The sequence below is a fragment of the Sesamum indicum genome, linkage group LG5 (genome assembly GCF_000512975.1).
Source record: "Sesamum indicum cultivar Zhongzhi No. 13 linkage group LG5, S_indicum_v1.0, whole genome shotgun sequence".
In the NCBI taxonomy this organism is placed as follows: Eukaryota; Viridiplantae; Streptophyta; class Magnoliopsida; order Lamiales; family Pedaliaceae; genus Sesamum; species Sesamum indicum.
In genome coordinates, this window is record NC_026149.1 from 10,385,255 (window position 1) to 10,402,180 (window position 16,926).

General features: G+C 32.3%; 1 protein-coding gene across 2 annotated transcripts; it reads right to left on the bottom strand.

Moving 5' to 3' along the window:
* On the bottom strand, positions 14,607 to 15,925 carry LOC105162362. Of its 2 annotated transcripts, XM_011080364.2 has the most exons (4): positions 15,770 to 15,925; positions 15,506 to 15,643; positions 15,329 to 15,404; positions 14,607 to 14,926 (listed from the first exon to the last, which is right to left on the bottom strand). In XM_011080364.2, exons 1-4 carry the CDS (start codon positions 15,851 to 15,853, stop codon positions 14,919 to 14,921), a joined length of 306 nt encoding a protein of 101 aa, XP_011078666.1. In that variant the 5' UTR covers positions 15,854 to 15,925; the 3' UTR covers positions 14,607 to 14,918. The 2 variants fall into 2 exon arrangements, with proteins under 2 accessions (XP_011078666.1, XP_011078665.1); XM_011080363.2 differs by lacking the exon at positions 14,607 to 14,926 and having other exon boundaries at positions 15,090 to 15,404.

Sequence of the window (16,926 nt, forward strand, 5' to 3'; positions counted from 1 at the left end):
TGTGTGTGCTCTCATAATAATCAACACAAAATATAGAAAACATAAAAATTTTCACCCTTCCTACTAGAGCAATTCGATCGCTCCTTTCTCTTCTCCAATAAACCGGATTTAATTTCTTCTAGCAAGGTGATCAAAGCTATCTTCCTCATGTTGTGGTGTGGATCATCTCTAGAGGATTCCTCGTTTGGAGTCTAAGGTGAGCGAAACAAAAGAAAACAATCAGCCGGTAGGAACTAACGGTAAAGAGGTAACTTTCGATTTTAATTGCGCATCTTCTTTCATTCAACTATAGTCTTGTATGAATGAATCTTTCTTTTCATCCTCGTACTACATCGAACGCACCAACACCAAGGGTCACCCTTGGTTGGCCTGAAAATTAATTTATTTTATTTGCAGGGTATAATCTAAATTACTGTTCCGCTTGCTCGTTCGTGGGCCGATTCACTCTCTCTTCAAATGGTATCAATGCCCGATTCAATATAACGTTATAGTTTCTTTGTGTGTTCTTTCTTTTATGAACATGAAGAATGTGTTTTCGGCTTTTCAAAGCATGCTTTATTGCTTTGATTTACATGATTACATGTTAGGAATAAATTGTTAAGTTGTGATTATTTTGAAATTTAAATTGGTATTGTGGAAAATTAGATTTTCTATCAATACGTTCATAGACTATCAAATTGGTGATGGAGCTGATTATTCGTTATGGAATGATCCATGGTATTCTTTAGGGCCGCCTTTGACTAGGTTTCCGCAAGGACCAAGCCTGTCTAATACCTCTCCTAGTGATAGGCTTAACTTTTTTATTGTTGATGACCAGTGGCAAGCCATTAAATTACTGCTATCGATTGTTTGGAGATTACGCACATATTTCCTCACATTCATGGAGGAATTGACCAAGTAACGTGGAGATCGAGTGCTAGATAGTTTCATCCTAGAGATGCTTATGACATACTTGTTGCCAGCAGAGTCCAAGGTAGGTTGATCTTCACTATTCTTAGGTCCGTCCAAGACCCCCAGAACCAGTTCATTCTATGGTTGGCTATTTTGGGGAAATTGTCCATGATGGACAAACCATGGTTTCGACGATTGGGTGATGATTGTATCTTGTGTAATGATGGAAATACTGAGTCAGACCCTCACCTGTTCTTTCGGTGTGCATACTCTTGGAGGTGCTTGATGGTCATTACAAAGCAGGTTCGATTCGCATGACCTGATCGGCATTGGATGGTGGATATTGATTGGACGTTTGTGAAGTGGCAAAGACGGCACATTGCGAACGCATTTTACGGAGCGCTATTGGCTTCACTTGTACATCACATATAATTAGTTGTTTGTTAGATTACACTAATATCAGTGGGATTGCTATTATGTATCATATGTGTTTGTAATGGTTGGACGTGAGGGCGGTATGATTACGTGATTGTATAACTGATTGTCGTATGAAATTAAACTGGGAGCTATTATTGAGGAAGTAATTATTATAAAGAAAAGAATGATGATCGTGAATTGAAATAAAAGATTATGCTTACCTAGTTGGAAACACAGTCAATGGTTTATGATAATGTGACTGATGATGATGTGATTGATGATGTGATATGAAAAATATATGAATTAAGTTAGGTACCATGGCGCGTAAGGTATCGAGGTATTCCGGGCACCGGGGAATATCCTGTGCTGTTAGCTACACATTGAAATGGTGTGGGGGTACCATATTTGTTTTGATGTCCTGTGCTGATATTGCTACACAGCTGAAGTAAAAGAGTGTGGGGATATCACACAATGGGTGTCCTGTGCTATATATGATATGATAATGACCGACGAAACCATTGACTAATGTACTCTAGTTAGAGTAAGTAGGGCCCTTAGCCAATAAACGATAACGTAAGATATTATATCGTGGATTAATTTACAGTTGTGAGTATGTATTACTGCTTATATCTGATGTTGTTGTATGACTAATGACTGTTAGTCAATGAAACTGCATGTACGTGAATTTTTGCCTGTGTATATATATATAAACTGATTGGCTATACTTATTGAGTAGGCAGCTCATTCCTTGCCACGTACTTTTCAAAAGATAGGTCACACTAATTAGCCACATTGGACTTTGAGCGGTCATCGTCTTTATTAGGTGGGTCAGCCGTGACATTTGAAGCCAGAGTTTTTGATTGTTGGGTTGTTAAATATTCTGGTCTTTTATCGGGATTTTTGTTTTAAGTTGTGGTATGATTTTCCTTGAGGTTATATACATGAGGACATCTAGTGAGGGTGAATATAAACTTTCGGAGGTATCTATTACCTTTTGTGGTATCTATATAATATATTGATAAATTAGAATTTATTTTACGGGTTGAAAGAGAATTATTTATAGAATGAGTTCTGATTAAAGAAAGGATGAAATAGTAATAATTAGATGTAGCGAGTAGGGGGTGCTACACTCAGTAGGTTAAGAGATACGCCATAGTCTATACGATCGTCGTACACTAACAACGTGAGGCAAATCAATACTTAATATACACTGCCTAACTTCCTCTAAGACTAAATGAGCAATAATAGTTGCCTATCGGTTTGTTTGTAAAAAGATCCTCTGATTATAACACCATTATTCTAATATTATTTCAAGATTTTCAATTCTTTGGCTAAATATTTACTGACTTAAGCATAAAAGTGTTAACCCTTACTTTCAAATTAGCCCTGCTTTGATTTTAAGATTTCATTGAAAATTCTTCGACCATCCAGGTGTTATTCGACTTCAATACATATCATTACCATTCATAAAATATTAATTTTTTCTTCCAAAATAAGCTCTTGAAACTTTTAAGATAAATAAAAGGTTAATTACAACCACCCTTCTGAAATTTGACATAATTACGTATATATCTTCATTATTTGAAAAATTACAAATATTTTCTGATTTTAACACTAATTTAACAAAAAGCCATTTCAATTAGGTTTCCATCTAATTTTTATGGTGAACAACCCAAAATATTTTTTTAGATTATGAATTATAATTTTTATATATTTTTCAAAATTTTATGAAATATTCTAATGCACTAATTGCTCTATTGATTATTTATTTTACCAACCTCATATTTTTCTTAAATAATTTGAAAAACTTATAGAAAAACTCAACAAGATCAAAGTAGTAATTTACACCTTATTGTGCAAGGTTAACATAATTTCTTTTTATTTTGAGGGGGATAATTTTAATTTCTCAAATAATAAAGATGTATTAGTGTCAAACTCAAAGAAAATAGCTATAATTTAGCCTTCATAAAATCATGAAACTTTTGAATTTTATAGGCTTATTTTCTCGTAAACTTACCAAATCAAGAGAAGATCCAAAGTATATGCATAATCAAGAGGGTGTTCATGTGAGCTTATAAAATATTTGATACTTTATAAAATAATATAAAGTGTTTGGTAAACTCTTTAAGAAAGGTCTTATAAACTTTAAAAATAAAACGTTAGGAGCATATAAGTTTTTTAAGAAAAATAGTTAAGGAATTGTCAACTTCTAAAATCTCAACAAATTCCTCCACATAAATTACAAATTTGTCATTATTAATATCGTATAAGTTTCATAATCTTATTTTATCTAAATAATTTATAAAGTTATTTTTTAAAAATAAAATTTAAAATTTTATAAGCTCTAAAATCATTTTATAAGATGTATCTGCTTATAAGATTTTTAAATAAACTTAGAGGGTATTTTGCTAATTGATTTTTTAAAATATATTATAAGCTCCTACATCTTATAAGATTTTCTAGAAGCTTATAAGATGTTGCATCTTATTTTAAAAATAAGCTCCAAAAGTGTTTGAATAAAATAAAAGATTAAAACTTATAAGATGTGTTATACATTTTATAAGATGTTAAAGTATTTGGTATAATAAGGTCTTTAATTTATAAAATAACTAAAATAAACATGATACCATTCGAATCAAATATGTTTTTATTTTTGACATATTTTGTTTTAGAAAAATTTAAAACGCTTTTATAAATAGTAAACATTAGTTAATTTCAAATTAAATTTTACTAGATAATGTTTTTACAATAAAAAAGAATGAATTATTACCTAAACTTTTAAATAACAATAATATATATATTCATGCTAGTCGAATATTAATATAGATATATGCTTGATATTGTTTTTGTTAATACAATGATTAATTCTAGTCATATAATTTATATGTCTTACACTCATATTTTTCAGTAAATATAATATTAATACCAATCTTATGTTTATTTAATTATGATAATTTATTATTATATAATAAAGTATTTTTTCTTATTCGAATATTAGAAAAATCAAATAGCAAAAAAAAAATTAAATACTAGAGAGAGAGAGTGTGTGTATGTGTGAAGATGCACAATGGATCAGGCTAGGTTAACCCAATCGAAGACCGGATTAAATCAATAAAAAAAGTAGGTCGGTTCAACCCAAGTTTGCTTGGGACCGGGCTAGTCCTAAGAATCAATACCTAGGACTAGCCTAGCCCAATAGCCCAGGACCACCTGGTCCCGACCTAGCCTGGGTGGGGCCTGCTGGACCTTCTTTTTAAAAATTCATTATATATTTTTTTAACTATTATTTTTTATTTATAAATTTTCGTGTGATTGAATTATTTATTTATTTATTTTAAAAAATAATTATAAACTTAAGTAATTGTTTATAAAAAACCCTCGATATAATAAAAAATATAATTTAAACAAGCACTTAGAGACCTAGAATCGCCCCAAGACGGTCATAAATAGTAGTGGGTCAGTCCTAGGCTCAATTTTTTCTTGATTGGTCTGTATCGATCCTGGAGCGAATTGGCCCATTGTGCATCTTGATGTGTGTGTGTGTGTGTGTGAGAGAGAGAGAGAGAGAGAGAGAGAGAGAGTAAGTGTATGAATGAGAATATCTTTGTCTTATAATATATTAAATTTATATAGCTTAAAAATTTTATAAAAAAATTAAGAAAATGAACTTTTTTTGGAAACAACTTATATGATCCAACACATCTTATTTTAAATTTTATAAGCTCTTTAAAAAAAATAGCCAAACAAATATTTAGAACTTATAAACTCTCGAATATCTTATAAAATATTTTAATGAGTTCATAAACTTAGCCAAACACCCTCTCAGTCAAACATCAAGTCGTAATTAATTCGGCTTAAATTCATTAAATAATTTTTACAAATTTTACTGAAATGAGAGTACGATTCATTTTCATAACATACACTTTATCTTTGCAGGTTAAGTTTATAGTTCTTTTCTGTAATTTAGACTGAAAGAGGCTGTTTCGCTAGCCTTATTTAAAACATTTTATAATTTTATACATTTTATGCAATATTTAAAAACTTATAATTTATTTTCATGTTTTATAAAATATTAAAGTGTCTGACATAATAATTCTTTTTGATTGGTAAAACAACTAAAAAGACATGTACCATTAAGATCAAGTAAGTAGTTTCTTAACATATATTGTATTTGATCATTTTAAAATACCTTCACAAATATTAAACATTAATTTAACTTTAAATAAAAAATTAATGTATCATTTTTATTTTTACAAAAATAAAAATTTGGACACGAAAATTAATATAAATGTAATCAAACATTAAATTTTCATACAACATGATAACCTGCAATTGTCATAATTTTAGCGATTTAATCTTCCTTTTTAAGTCAAAACATCCGTCATTATGTGATGTTATTGCATATTCAGCAAAAAGGGAAGATATGAGGCAAAGATGATAAAAATCAAGCTAAAATCGAAATTGAAGGCATCAAAAGGAGAAACGAGATTACAAGAAAATTTCTGCAGAATTGACTAAGCGTGCCCACGCTTAGTGGAGTGGTCAACTCGGGTGAAGAAGGAAAACGAGTGATTTCCACAAGAGAAAAAAAAAAAAAAAAAAAAAAAAAAAAGGAATGAAGTGCCTAGATTTGGAAGGAATCCTTAAAAACATGTTATTTGTGATTTATTTACCTTTTTAGAGTTAATTATGTAGTTACCCCCCCCCCCCCCCCCCCAACGTCTAGATTCGTAGGAGACTTTTATTATAAATAAGGGGGGGTCTCTTCATTTGAATGGGGTTCGTTAATTGGTGGAATTCAATATAATACCTTATTTTTATTTGCTTATTCTACTCTCTCTTACTTTTAATTTATAACCGGAGTTAATGGAATTTCACTTTTTAGTGTGTTCTTCCATTAACATGTCCGGCTAAACTCCTCATTTTCTGATTAAGGTATGGTAATTGCTTGATTCGCATTATGTTGTGAGATCTAATCTGCACTCTACATTTGTTAAATGAATATTCATGCTATTCTCTGTGCTTTAATTACAAACGTATGATTTTTTAATGATATGGCCAATTGTTCATTGTCAAGAAGGTTTGCTTAGCTAATTGGACTTTATAAATCCGTGTAATTGTTTATTTAGTTCAATGCTTAGTAGCAACGTAGCATGATTAATTATGTCATAGTAATTAGTTATGTTATGGGGAATGCATGATCTAGTTTAAACGAATTATCCTCGTAGGAGTTTGTTGATTAGAATCAGGCTTTTCTAATTCTTAATGCTGTTAATAGATTAAATCTTGTGGACATTCCCAAGGTTGTCTGTTAATTAGGGATCTAGCCAACGGTCGTACATTGGCTGACGAAAAGGTAAGGAAAGGTGAGGTTGTTAGGTCGTACCAACAATTATAACTGATTTATTTGTTTACACAGTGTTATTTTTGCATCAATGATCAAAGTCACAAGAATCAAGCATGATCCTAACCTTAACCGAAAAACCTGTCTCTCGTGTCTCACAAGGTAATTTCAATTGTTTTCTAGTTTATTTAGTTTTCAAATATTTCTTTTTATCATCAATCTCCCCCCCATTATTTTCTTTTTCTTAAAAAAATCAACTTAAAACCAGTCTCTGTGGATCGACCCTACTCCCACTTTCACAGGTGTAGTAGGAATTATTTTTGGTGATCTCGACACCCACCAAATTTTGACGCCGTTGCCGGGGACTGGCGTTTTTAAGAAGATTTATTTTCTTGTTACTTGATTTTTTTTGTTACTTGCTTTAATACTAAAATCTTCTCATACAGGTGATCGTGAATCTGATTCGAGATTGAGAAGACTGGACGGAGATTTCGAAAGGAAACCAAGTAACAAGTTGAAAGGATACTCACTTCTTCCGAGCCATAGTTAGCACAAAAGATATTGGACACTTGGAGTGAACCATAGCACACAACCCAATTGCAATCATGTGGGCCAATACTCAACAGTTTGGGACAAGATACCGCAATCCTCCGGTGAATGAGGTAAATGTATTTTTCATTTATGATCGTTTTGATAAACTTTTGTTCCTTGTTGAAAGAGTTGTCGAAGAAGAATTCCAACAAATAGAGCCTTGTCAAATATGTAATTCTATGGCACATCCCACCGATTTGTGCCCTATGCTTCAAGAAGAAACCATCGAGCATGCCAATGTTGTTGGAGGACTTTTTGGACCACCACAAAGAGAATATGATCCTAATTTCAACATGTACAATCCAGGAAAGACAGATTATCCCAGTCTTAGCTACGTTTCGCAATCTTAAAACTGGCCACCACCTCCTCCGCCTAATTCCGCACCTGGTTCATCTCTCGAAGACATGGTGAAAGCACTAGTGATCAACACACTGCAGTTCCAGTAACAGACCCAGACGAGCATTCAACAGTTCCAGCAACAGACCCAGACGAGCATTCAAAACCTAGAATCTCAAATCAGTCAACTAGCGTCATCTGTTAGTAAATTAGAATCCCAAGGTAAATTACCTTCCCAGTCTATTGTTGACCCCAAACAAATTGCTGGTGTTTTTGTCCTTCGCAGTTAAAAAGAGTTGCAACCAAACATGGACAAAAATGACACCAAGCATGCACATGTCCAGTAAGGTGATCTAGATGAAAAGATGGAAATTTCTCAAAAGCAGACCAACAAGCCCAAAACAACCAACAGTGAATATCACAAGGCGTTGATGGTCAAACCTCCATTACCGGAAGGATTTGCTGAAAAAGAAGAAGGGAAAACGAAGGGAACACTTGAAACTGTTAGCAAAGTGGTGGTACACATTCTATTGATCGACGCAATCAAAAGAGTACCTCACTATGCAAAGTTCCTCTAGGTCTCTGGTTCGAGAACTTATAAGAACAAAGCATTTCACGACAAAATAAGTTCGAGGAAGAATTCTCTCATGAACCTCAAAGTTTTCCTCCGTCCACAACATCTCTGGGTGCACTGGGACGAAAAGGGAGTGGATTTAAAGTACCCATTTATTCAAGTTGAGGCACAACAATGTCTAGTCAAAGACATTAAAGAAAGGCGCTGCATGGGAGGCAACCCATGAAATTTCTATCCTTTTCTTTTCTCTTTCATTTGATTTTAGTTTTAGTGTTTTTATTCAAGGTTTGAGATGCGCGCCCACGTTTAATGAAGCATCCAAATCTGTTTGAAAGACCAATCCGGATAGCTTTGGTAATTTCATTAAGCGTGCTCACACTTAATGGATCCTTCAAAACTGTTTAACTCACTTCACCAAAACAGATTTGGAGTTTCCACTAAGCGTGCCCACTCTTAGTCGCACTTCGTAGGCTGTTATTCACTTCATTTACTTGCCTTTTTATTTATTTAAAAAAATCAGAAAATCGAAAAATCAAAAGAAAAAAGGAAATCAGTCAAAATCTTTCCACTTTTATTCATATATTTTACCAAGATTTTCTTTGACTTCATCTTCATCTTCATCAACTTCGCTCTCACTTTCTCTCACAGCAACTTCATCGACCACCAAGATCTCTCTCCCTCACAACTTATATCCACCGGAAGTTGCCGCCACCATCTGCCACCAGCCCACCCACGCTATGAACTCTTCGCGGCATGCACTCAGGGACGCTTCCTTAAACTCTCTGTTATTTTAAAATTTTAATCCTTGAGTTGCATGTCAATGTCCATATTGAGGACAATGTGAATTTTAAGTGTGGGGTGTGGTTGTTGAGCTTATACTTGATAATTTTTGAGCTTATACTTGATAATTTTTGTTGATATGCTTGGTGGTAGATGAATTTTCTTTGTGCCTAGCGAAAATTTTTGCTTTTCCTTTTTCAAGTCGACTTGAAAAGAGAAACTTTTATATGTTTTGGTGGAAAAACTTTAACATGATAAACCCTTTCAATTTTGGACTAATCTTGGCTTGATGCTGCAATGTGCAAAAAGAATAGATGTTTTATGTTTGAGGATAGTTCACAAGTTGAAAACTTGTCTTCACCAAAATGACTTGAGTTAAAATCTTCTGATATAGGATTAGTGGACTAAAACATACCTCGTGAGATTTTGAGCTTGATATGTCCATAAAAAATTTCATTCTTTCTTGAGAGAATAATACTTTTATGGCTTTGTCTTCCTAGAACTTGCCTTGAACCACATCGAGGCCACACAAATGTGCATTTATTTGGATATGATAAAGGCATTAGAAACCACTTTCAGCCTTCTTTAACCACCCAACACATTTTAACGTTAGAGAACCCCTTTGAGCCTTTTGAACTATTTTGTTGAATAACTCGTCATATACGAACCTATCTCGTTGTTTGTTTAAAACCTTAATTTTGATCCCTCCAAGAACTATTAGAGCATCAAGGGAAATGGGTTTATGTTCAAAAGAATAAGTTCTCAAAATGGAGAATTAACCTTTGTGATTTATGTGCTTAAAAGATGTATCTCAAAATGAGTGTGGGGGTTCCAAAATTGTGGTCCTCTTTACTTTGTGGAAGCCGACATCAATTTTCTTGTTCTATGCCTATCATAAAAAAAAATAGAGAAGAGAAAAAGAGAAAGGGAAAACCCAAGTGGCAAAAAGAAAAAAAGAAATCAGTTTTCTTGCCACCAAAAAAAAAAAAAGAAAAAAGAGAAGAAAAAAATGTATAAACTCTCCAAAAGAAAGAAAAAAGGCATAGTTCAAGAAATTTTCGAAAAGAAAAATCTTGAAGTTAGATGAGTAAACTTTGAGAGCTTCAAATTATTGTTCACTCAAAATTTTTTTTTTTTTTGGTGCTCTAATTAGTTTCTTGGAATTTAACCTCAATGTCCTTTTATCCTTACCAAACCAAACCCCCATTACAACCAAAATTAAAGACCTTTTGATCCATATATGCGTATATTTCACAGTGGTGGAAATGTGGTGTGTAGGCAAGCCTATGGTGAAGCATTATCGTAGTAAGTGTCGAGAGATACAGTTGAGCCTTATATACACTTGAGAAGCGGAGAGAAAATAGTCCACTAGTTTTATACAATTGGTATTGATAATGGTCATCACGTGAAAACTTGTTTGATACATGTTGAATTATCTTCTTCATAAAGTATGCCATTTACTTTGCACATGATTACAAATTGCCATGAGTATGTTCGAAATTTGGAGGAAGCTTTTGAATGCATAATCCATCTTGATTTTGCTTGAGGACAAGCAAAAGCTAAGTGTGAGGGTATTTGATATGCAATTGTCACAATTTTATAGCGACTTAATCTTCCTTTTTAAGCCAAAACATCCCTAATTATGTGATTTTATTGCATATTGAGGAAAAAGGGAAGATATGAGGCACAGATGGCAAAAATCAAGCTAAAATCAGAATTGAAGGCATCAAAAGGAAAAAGGAGATTACAATGAAATTTCTACAGAATTGACTAAGTGTGCCCACGCTCAGTGGAGTGGTCAACTCAGGTGAAGAAGGAAAACGAGTGATTTTCGCAAAAAACAAAGGAATGAAGTGCCTAGATTTGGAAGGATTCCTTAAAAACGTGTTATTTGTGATTTATTTATCTTTTTAAAGTTAATTATGTATTTATCCCCCCCTACGTCTAGATTCGTAGGAGACTTTTATTATAAATAAGGGGGGGTCTCTTCATTTGAACGGGGTTCGTTAATTGGTGGAATTCAATAGAATACCTTATTTTTATTTGCTTATTCTACTCTCTCTTTTACTTTTAATTTATAACCGGAGTTAATGGAATTCCACTTTTTAGTATGTTCTTCCATTAACATGTCCGGCTAAACTCCTCATTTTCTGGTTAAGGTATGGTGATTGCTTGATTCACATTATGTTGTGAGATCTAATCTACACTCTACACTTGTTAAATGAATATTCATGCTATTATTTGTTCTTTAATTACAAACGTTTGATTTTTGAATGATATGGCCAATTGTTCATTATCAAGAAGGTTTGCTTAGCTAATTGGACTTTATAAATCCATGTAATTGTTTATTTAGTTCAATGCTTAGTACCAACGTAACATGATTAATTATGTCATAGTAATTAGTTATGTTATGGGGAATGGATGATCTAGTTTAAACGAATTATCCTCGTAGAAGTTTGTTAATTAGGATCAAGCCTTTCTAATTCTTAATACTGTTAATAGATTAAATATTGTGGACATTCCCATGGTTGTCTGTTAATTAGGGATCTAGCCAACCGTCGTACCTTAGCTGTCGAAAAGGTAAGGAAGGGTAAGGTGTTAGGTCGTACCAACATTATAACTGATTTATTTGTTTATACATGTGTTATTTTTGCATCAATGATCAACTCACAAGAATCAAGCATGATCCTCGCCTTAACCGAAAATTCTCTCTGTTATATGTTCGTCAGGTAATTTCAATTATTTTCTAGTTTATCTAGTTTTTAATTACTTCTTTTTATCATCAAATCCTCCCCCCCCCCATTATTTTCAATTTCTCTTAAAAAAATCAACTTGAAGCCAGTCTCTGTAGATTCGACCCTACTCCCACTTTTACAAGTGTTGTAGAAATTATTTTTGATGCTCTCGACATTTATCACAACATTAGGAGTCATAAGATTAGAGCTAGAGAGAGAGAGATGGAATACATTGTGAAATATGTGAAGGTTATAAAATAGTGTGAAATGTGTGAAGGTAAAAAATAAAATATAACTAAAATAATGAGAATATTTTCGTCTTATGAAATATTAATCATATAGAACTTATAAAATGCTTTAAAAAATTTTAGGTAAAGTTAACTTTATATTAAAGATCTTATAAACTTTTCCTCAAAAATACTGTCGAACGGCTTACAAGAGCTTATAAATTTTCAAACATCTTATAGCATGTTTTGCGGAACTTATAAGCTTAGACAAACACCCTCTAAGTTTACTCGAAGCATTTTATAAGTTCGAGCACCTTATAAGATGTTTTAAGATGTTAAATCTTATTTTATAAATAAGTTCTTAAAGTATTTTAATAAATAAGATGTTAAAATTTATAAGATATTAGAGTTTAAAGTTGTTCAGATGATGTTTGGCTAAGCTTATTTAAGATATTTTATAAGATGCTTTTTTTTTTTTTTTTCTTTCCCAATATGTTAAACCTTATTTTATAAATAAACTCTTATTATGGGATGATTGATCGGAGGAAATATGTTAGAAATAAAATGGCTACTCCTAAGTTGATTCCAAACACATGCTTTGTATAACTAGGAATATGAATACTCATTCCCATAATTATGAGATTAGGCATTCCCTCACTTATCCTTGGGTTTAGCTCAGTAGATTGGAAAAATAGATTTTTTATATACATATATTGTTAAAATAACTTTTACTAAAATTATACTTGCAAGATTTATAATCACAAAATTATAAAATGAATATCTATAAAATATTTAAATATATATTAACCAAAAATTTGAATTTTTAAATATTTGATTAAATATAATATAAAGTTATTAATATCTTTATATGCGTTTTACCAAATATTACTATACGCATAAAGTATTATGTAATTACACAATATATTGTTGTATTCTATAATTCTATATTTTCGATATGTATATTGAAGCATGTAAATAACAAATAGTTATTAAAATAATTTAAATATACGAAAACATCTAACAATATATATCATAAATTTAATAATTAATTTAACACTTCAAAATAAGAAATCATAAATTTATAATTAATTTAACACTTCAAAATAAGAAATCATAAATTTATAATTAATTTAACACTTCAAAATAACATTTCTTATGTAATGAGATGTTGCTGTTTTTTTTTTTTTTTAATTTTTAAATTTCATTATTTACGAAAACTGTAAATGAGTGATTTGTAAGTTTTGATTGAATTCCTTTTTTATTCATTCTTTTGGTATACCAAATATAAGAATGTTAAACCAAATTCATTTCATTCTTACCTTTATTCTATTCCTAAGTTTATCCTATTTTCCCTAAATTCATTCCCACATACTAATCATGCCCTTACAACATTTAGATAAATAAGAATATTAGAACTTAACTGGCTCTAATGGTTTTCAAACTCTCGTTTTTACAAGGACTCATCACAATAACCAGTCAGAACTTGGATTGCAACTAGGACTCATGGTTTGAAAAACTGGTGGGACAAAGCTATGACCGGTCTGCTCACTATATGATGAAAAACATCCGGGCCGGCACCATCAAATACCATTTTCTGGTCCCAATTCAACTGTTGGTGATCACCCCATCGCGTCGTCTCTGAGATTTATTAATTTATAATTCAAAACACATTTCAAGTGAGGATATCACACGTTCGGTTTTATTCATGCAAGACCTTACACCACGTTTCAACATCTAGGACTTGAAAATGAACCAACCTTTCTGGGCTCATCGTCCAGGCGAGGCTATCTTTTAAATTCCCAGATCTTGAGAACGTCACAAACTCCTAGCCCGGATTCATAGCTCAGAACGACTGATAACTAGAGACTGGTTTTATACCATGGGAGGTGAAATCATCAAGATCCATATACTTACTAGGTAGTATATTGCTATATCTGTATATTACATGGGAGTTGTCTCTCGTTGAACTGACTAACAGATGAAGCTCATATTGCATCCATCTCTTGAAGTCAGTACGAAATGGCACTGGAACGATAAACTTTTGCTTATGCCAAGAGGAGGGGAAGCACTTATATGGTACAATGCTAGTCAAGGATAGTTCTCTGTGGATCCTTTTCCATCGTCTTTCCTTAACAATTATCCGTTCCCTTTACTCCAATAGAAGCACATGTGTTTCTTGCAGGTCTAAGGAGTCAATATCTACATTCTACAACGAGTTCATTGTTTCATCTTGGTTTTCAGAAGCTTTATGTTGGGATTGCCGCTCCTCTCACTTCTAACAAATACATCTATGATTCAAAAGTTCTCGCTCCACATGCATTGAAGCCTCATTCTAAATTTCATATGCACCGTTGAAGCTTAAGATATCGGAAAGCTTCTTAGTAAGGAAGGTGTCAGACAATAAATCCAAAAGTCCATAAGATTATAACAGAGATAGCAAGTTAGTAAGTTTTTTCGCATATCTATGGGAAGACTAATGCAGAATGCCAGCATTCCTTTTTTATGTAATACGGCCCTCCATCTAAACAAAACCCACAATATAAGTATAACACAACTCATCTCAAGCTTATCATGGCATTCTTGTCCATCTACCACTCCTAGATGTCAGTCAAAACATAGAATTGCTAGGTCATTGAAATGGTTACTAATGCATCAAAATGGAGTGAGAAATGTGTTAAGAACAGTGAAATCTTTTTTTTTTTGGGGGTAGATAACATAGCAGAACAACATAAAATCCTACAACTACATTGTCGAAATGATAAAATTCTGCTAAATTAACTTTTAACAAAATGTGAACAGATATGTAATCAACTCTGGGGGTTATTTCTCTTTTGGCCATTTTAGCACTCAAATACACCTCAACTGAGTTTACACATGAACACCAGAAAGCAACAGACTTCATGCAAATCCACGAGTTCGCTTTCTCACTCGAAACTTTAATATAGGTTGAAAGCAAGGGGCACCCATTCAGTCACCGGGATAACTGACGGGTATCATTCTCCTCTTCAGCAAGGGATCAAATCTTACACCCCTGCCAAATTCAACTCAAGCTAATGAGCCATGAATCTTTAACTACACTATAAAACTTTTATTCTTCAATATCCGCACGAACACAAAAGCCTAATACTCATAAACCAAAACGCCATTCAAAAAGAACGATCACGCAATCATATTGAGAAAGCAACCGGTAAAACTCATTGCTAAGATATATTTATTAGAATCTTCCTCCATTTTGTTCAGCATATTCAGTAATATAACAGCCCCCAATGTAAACGTAATCCATATAGCCAACCTCATAACAGCACTACCCTATATCCCTAACAGCAATTGACCCTTAAAATGGCCCGTATAAATCGTTGCAAAAAATGTATGAAAATTATCAAGATTTAAGATGGGGGTTTAAACGTATAAGGCTGCGGAAGTGACAACGGACCTCTCCTCGATTCACTATCGTCCAAAAGCCTCTGAACCCTCTTCTTTGCACAATACTGCCGATCAAAATGCTTCACCTACAGCAAAATATTCTCCAAGCAATCAAAAACCCAATTCAAAACACCAATCATAAGACCTAAAAAAGACCAAGACTTCCTCGAAAAATTAGAGAAATTACCCAAGTGGGTCTGCACTGCTTCACATATTCCTCCCTATTTTTCTTGCATTCAACGGGGTATAGCAGCCCCACCGACGCAATTTCTGTAGGCTTCTTGTTTGATTCTTTCTCCAAACACGCATAAAACGCGTCCCGCGCCTTCCGGCATTGCAGATTCAATCTTTATTAGCTCGCTCAACTCAATTTCTTCTTGAAACAAAAAGACTCATCCACAAGAACACGGCATTCAAGATTGAACTGCAGAAAATACATCAAGAACAGTACCTTGTAGCAAGCAATCCTCGCTTCTGAGAGAACATCTGTGTGAACTGTATCGGGGGCCTGTGACGAGTAAGCTTCCAGCGCCATTTCTTCCTCCGTAATCTCAATTCTTTGTTCACTGCTGCAATGTTTTCATTTTTAATTTTTTTTTTCTTGAATAAGAAGACAGAGAATGTCTATCAGTAGGGCCGGCCTAATGATTGATGGGCTGAGAACTTACATAGCCCAATTCACCTGGAACAAAGTTTCAGGTTCAATTTTCATTTATAGTAGCCCAAAGATCTTTTCCTTTCTTTATATTTCTAGGGTTGAAAATTAAAAAAATTAAATTATTTAATACTCGATTGAAATCAATAGGTAAAATGTTATTTGAGGTCATTTCATTAAATTTAACGAATCAAATTTCAATAAAATTTTTTATTCTTAACTATAAGCTTTTAAGCTTGATTAAATTAATATAAAATATGCCTAAAATATTAAATAACTGAAGTTCGAGTTGAGTTTGATTCAATTTAGTTCATTTGAATTGGATCTCGATCAGTTGTTAAGAATAAAATACATTTTGCCCCTCTAAATTATTATTTATGTAATATTTACCCTTAAATTAACAAATATAACACTTATCCTTACAATTAATTTTTGGATAATATTGTTGTTTTATTATATTATATAAATACATATAGTTCAATGAATTTTTTTTGAATAATTTTGCACTTTAAGTTTAATTAAAAAAATTTTAATCGGGAAAAATATATTTAATTATAATAAAGTAAAATATAATTAATGAGTTAAATAGTTTGAATTTTATTGTATCTTACAGACTCAAAGTCAAGTAACGAATGAGTACAATACATACACAAAAAAAATTATAATTTTTTTTTATTAATTTGGTAATAAAATTAAGTAATTAATTCTTTATTCTTTTAGATAAAAGTAAGCACTTACGTATCGATTCTTGAATATATGTTTTTTTAAAAATATGATAAAATATATTTATTCATTGTTTTTAAAAATATTGAATTTTTGATTAAGCATGTCAATCTCTTCTAAAAAGCATATATGAGTTGTTGGTTATATTATATTTGTTGTGTATCCACTATATATATTAATTTGTATTCTACTTTTAATTTAAATTTTTTATTATTGAAAAGTAATTAAAA

What these genes read in the sequence shown, in the direction of transcription:
- LOC105162362 (XM_011080363.2), bottom strand. Translation starts at nt 15,853, where the DNA reads ATGGCGCTGGAAGCTTACTCGTCACAGGCCCCCGATACAGTTCACACA. An exon ending in CGAGGATTGCTTGCTACAAG is followed by an intron (nt 15,644 to 15,769) that starts GTACTGTTCTTG and finishes CAATGCCGGAAG; the next exon opens with GCGCGGGACGCGTTTTATGC. An exon ending in AGCAGTGCAGACCCACTTGG is followed by an intron (nt 15,405 to 15,505) that starts GTAATTTCTCTA and finishes ATTTTGCTGTAG; the next exon opens with GTGAAGCATTTTGATCGGCA.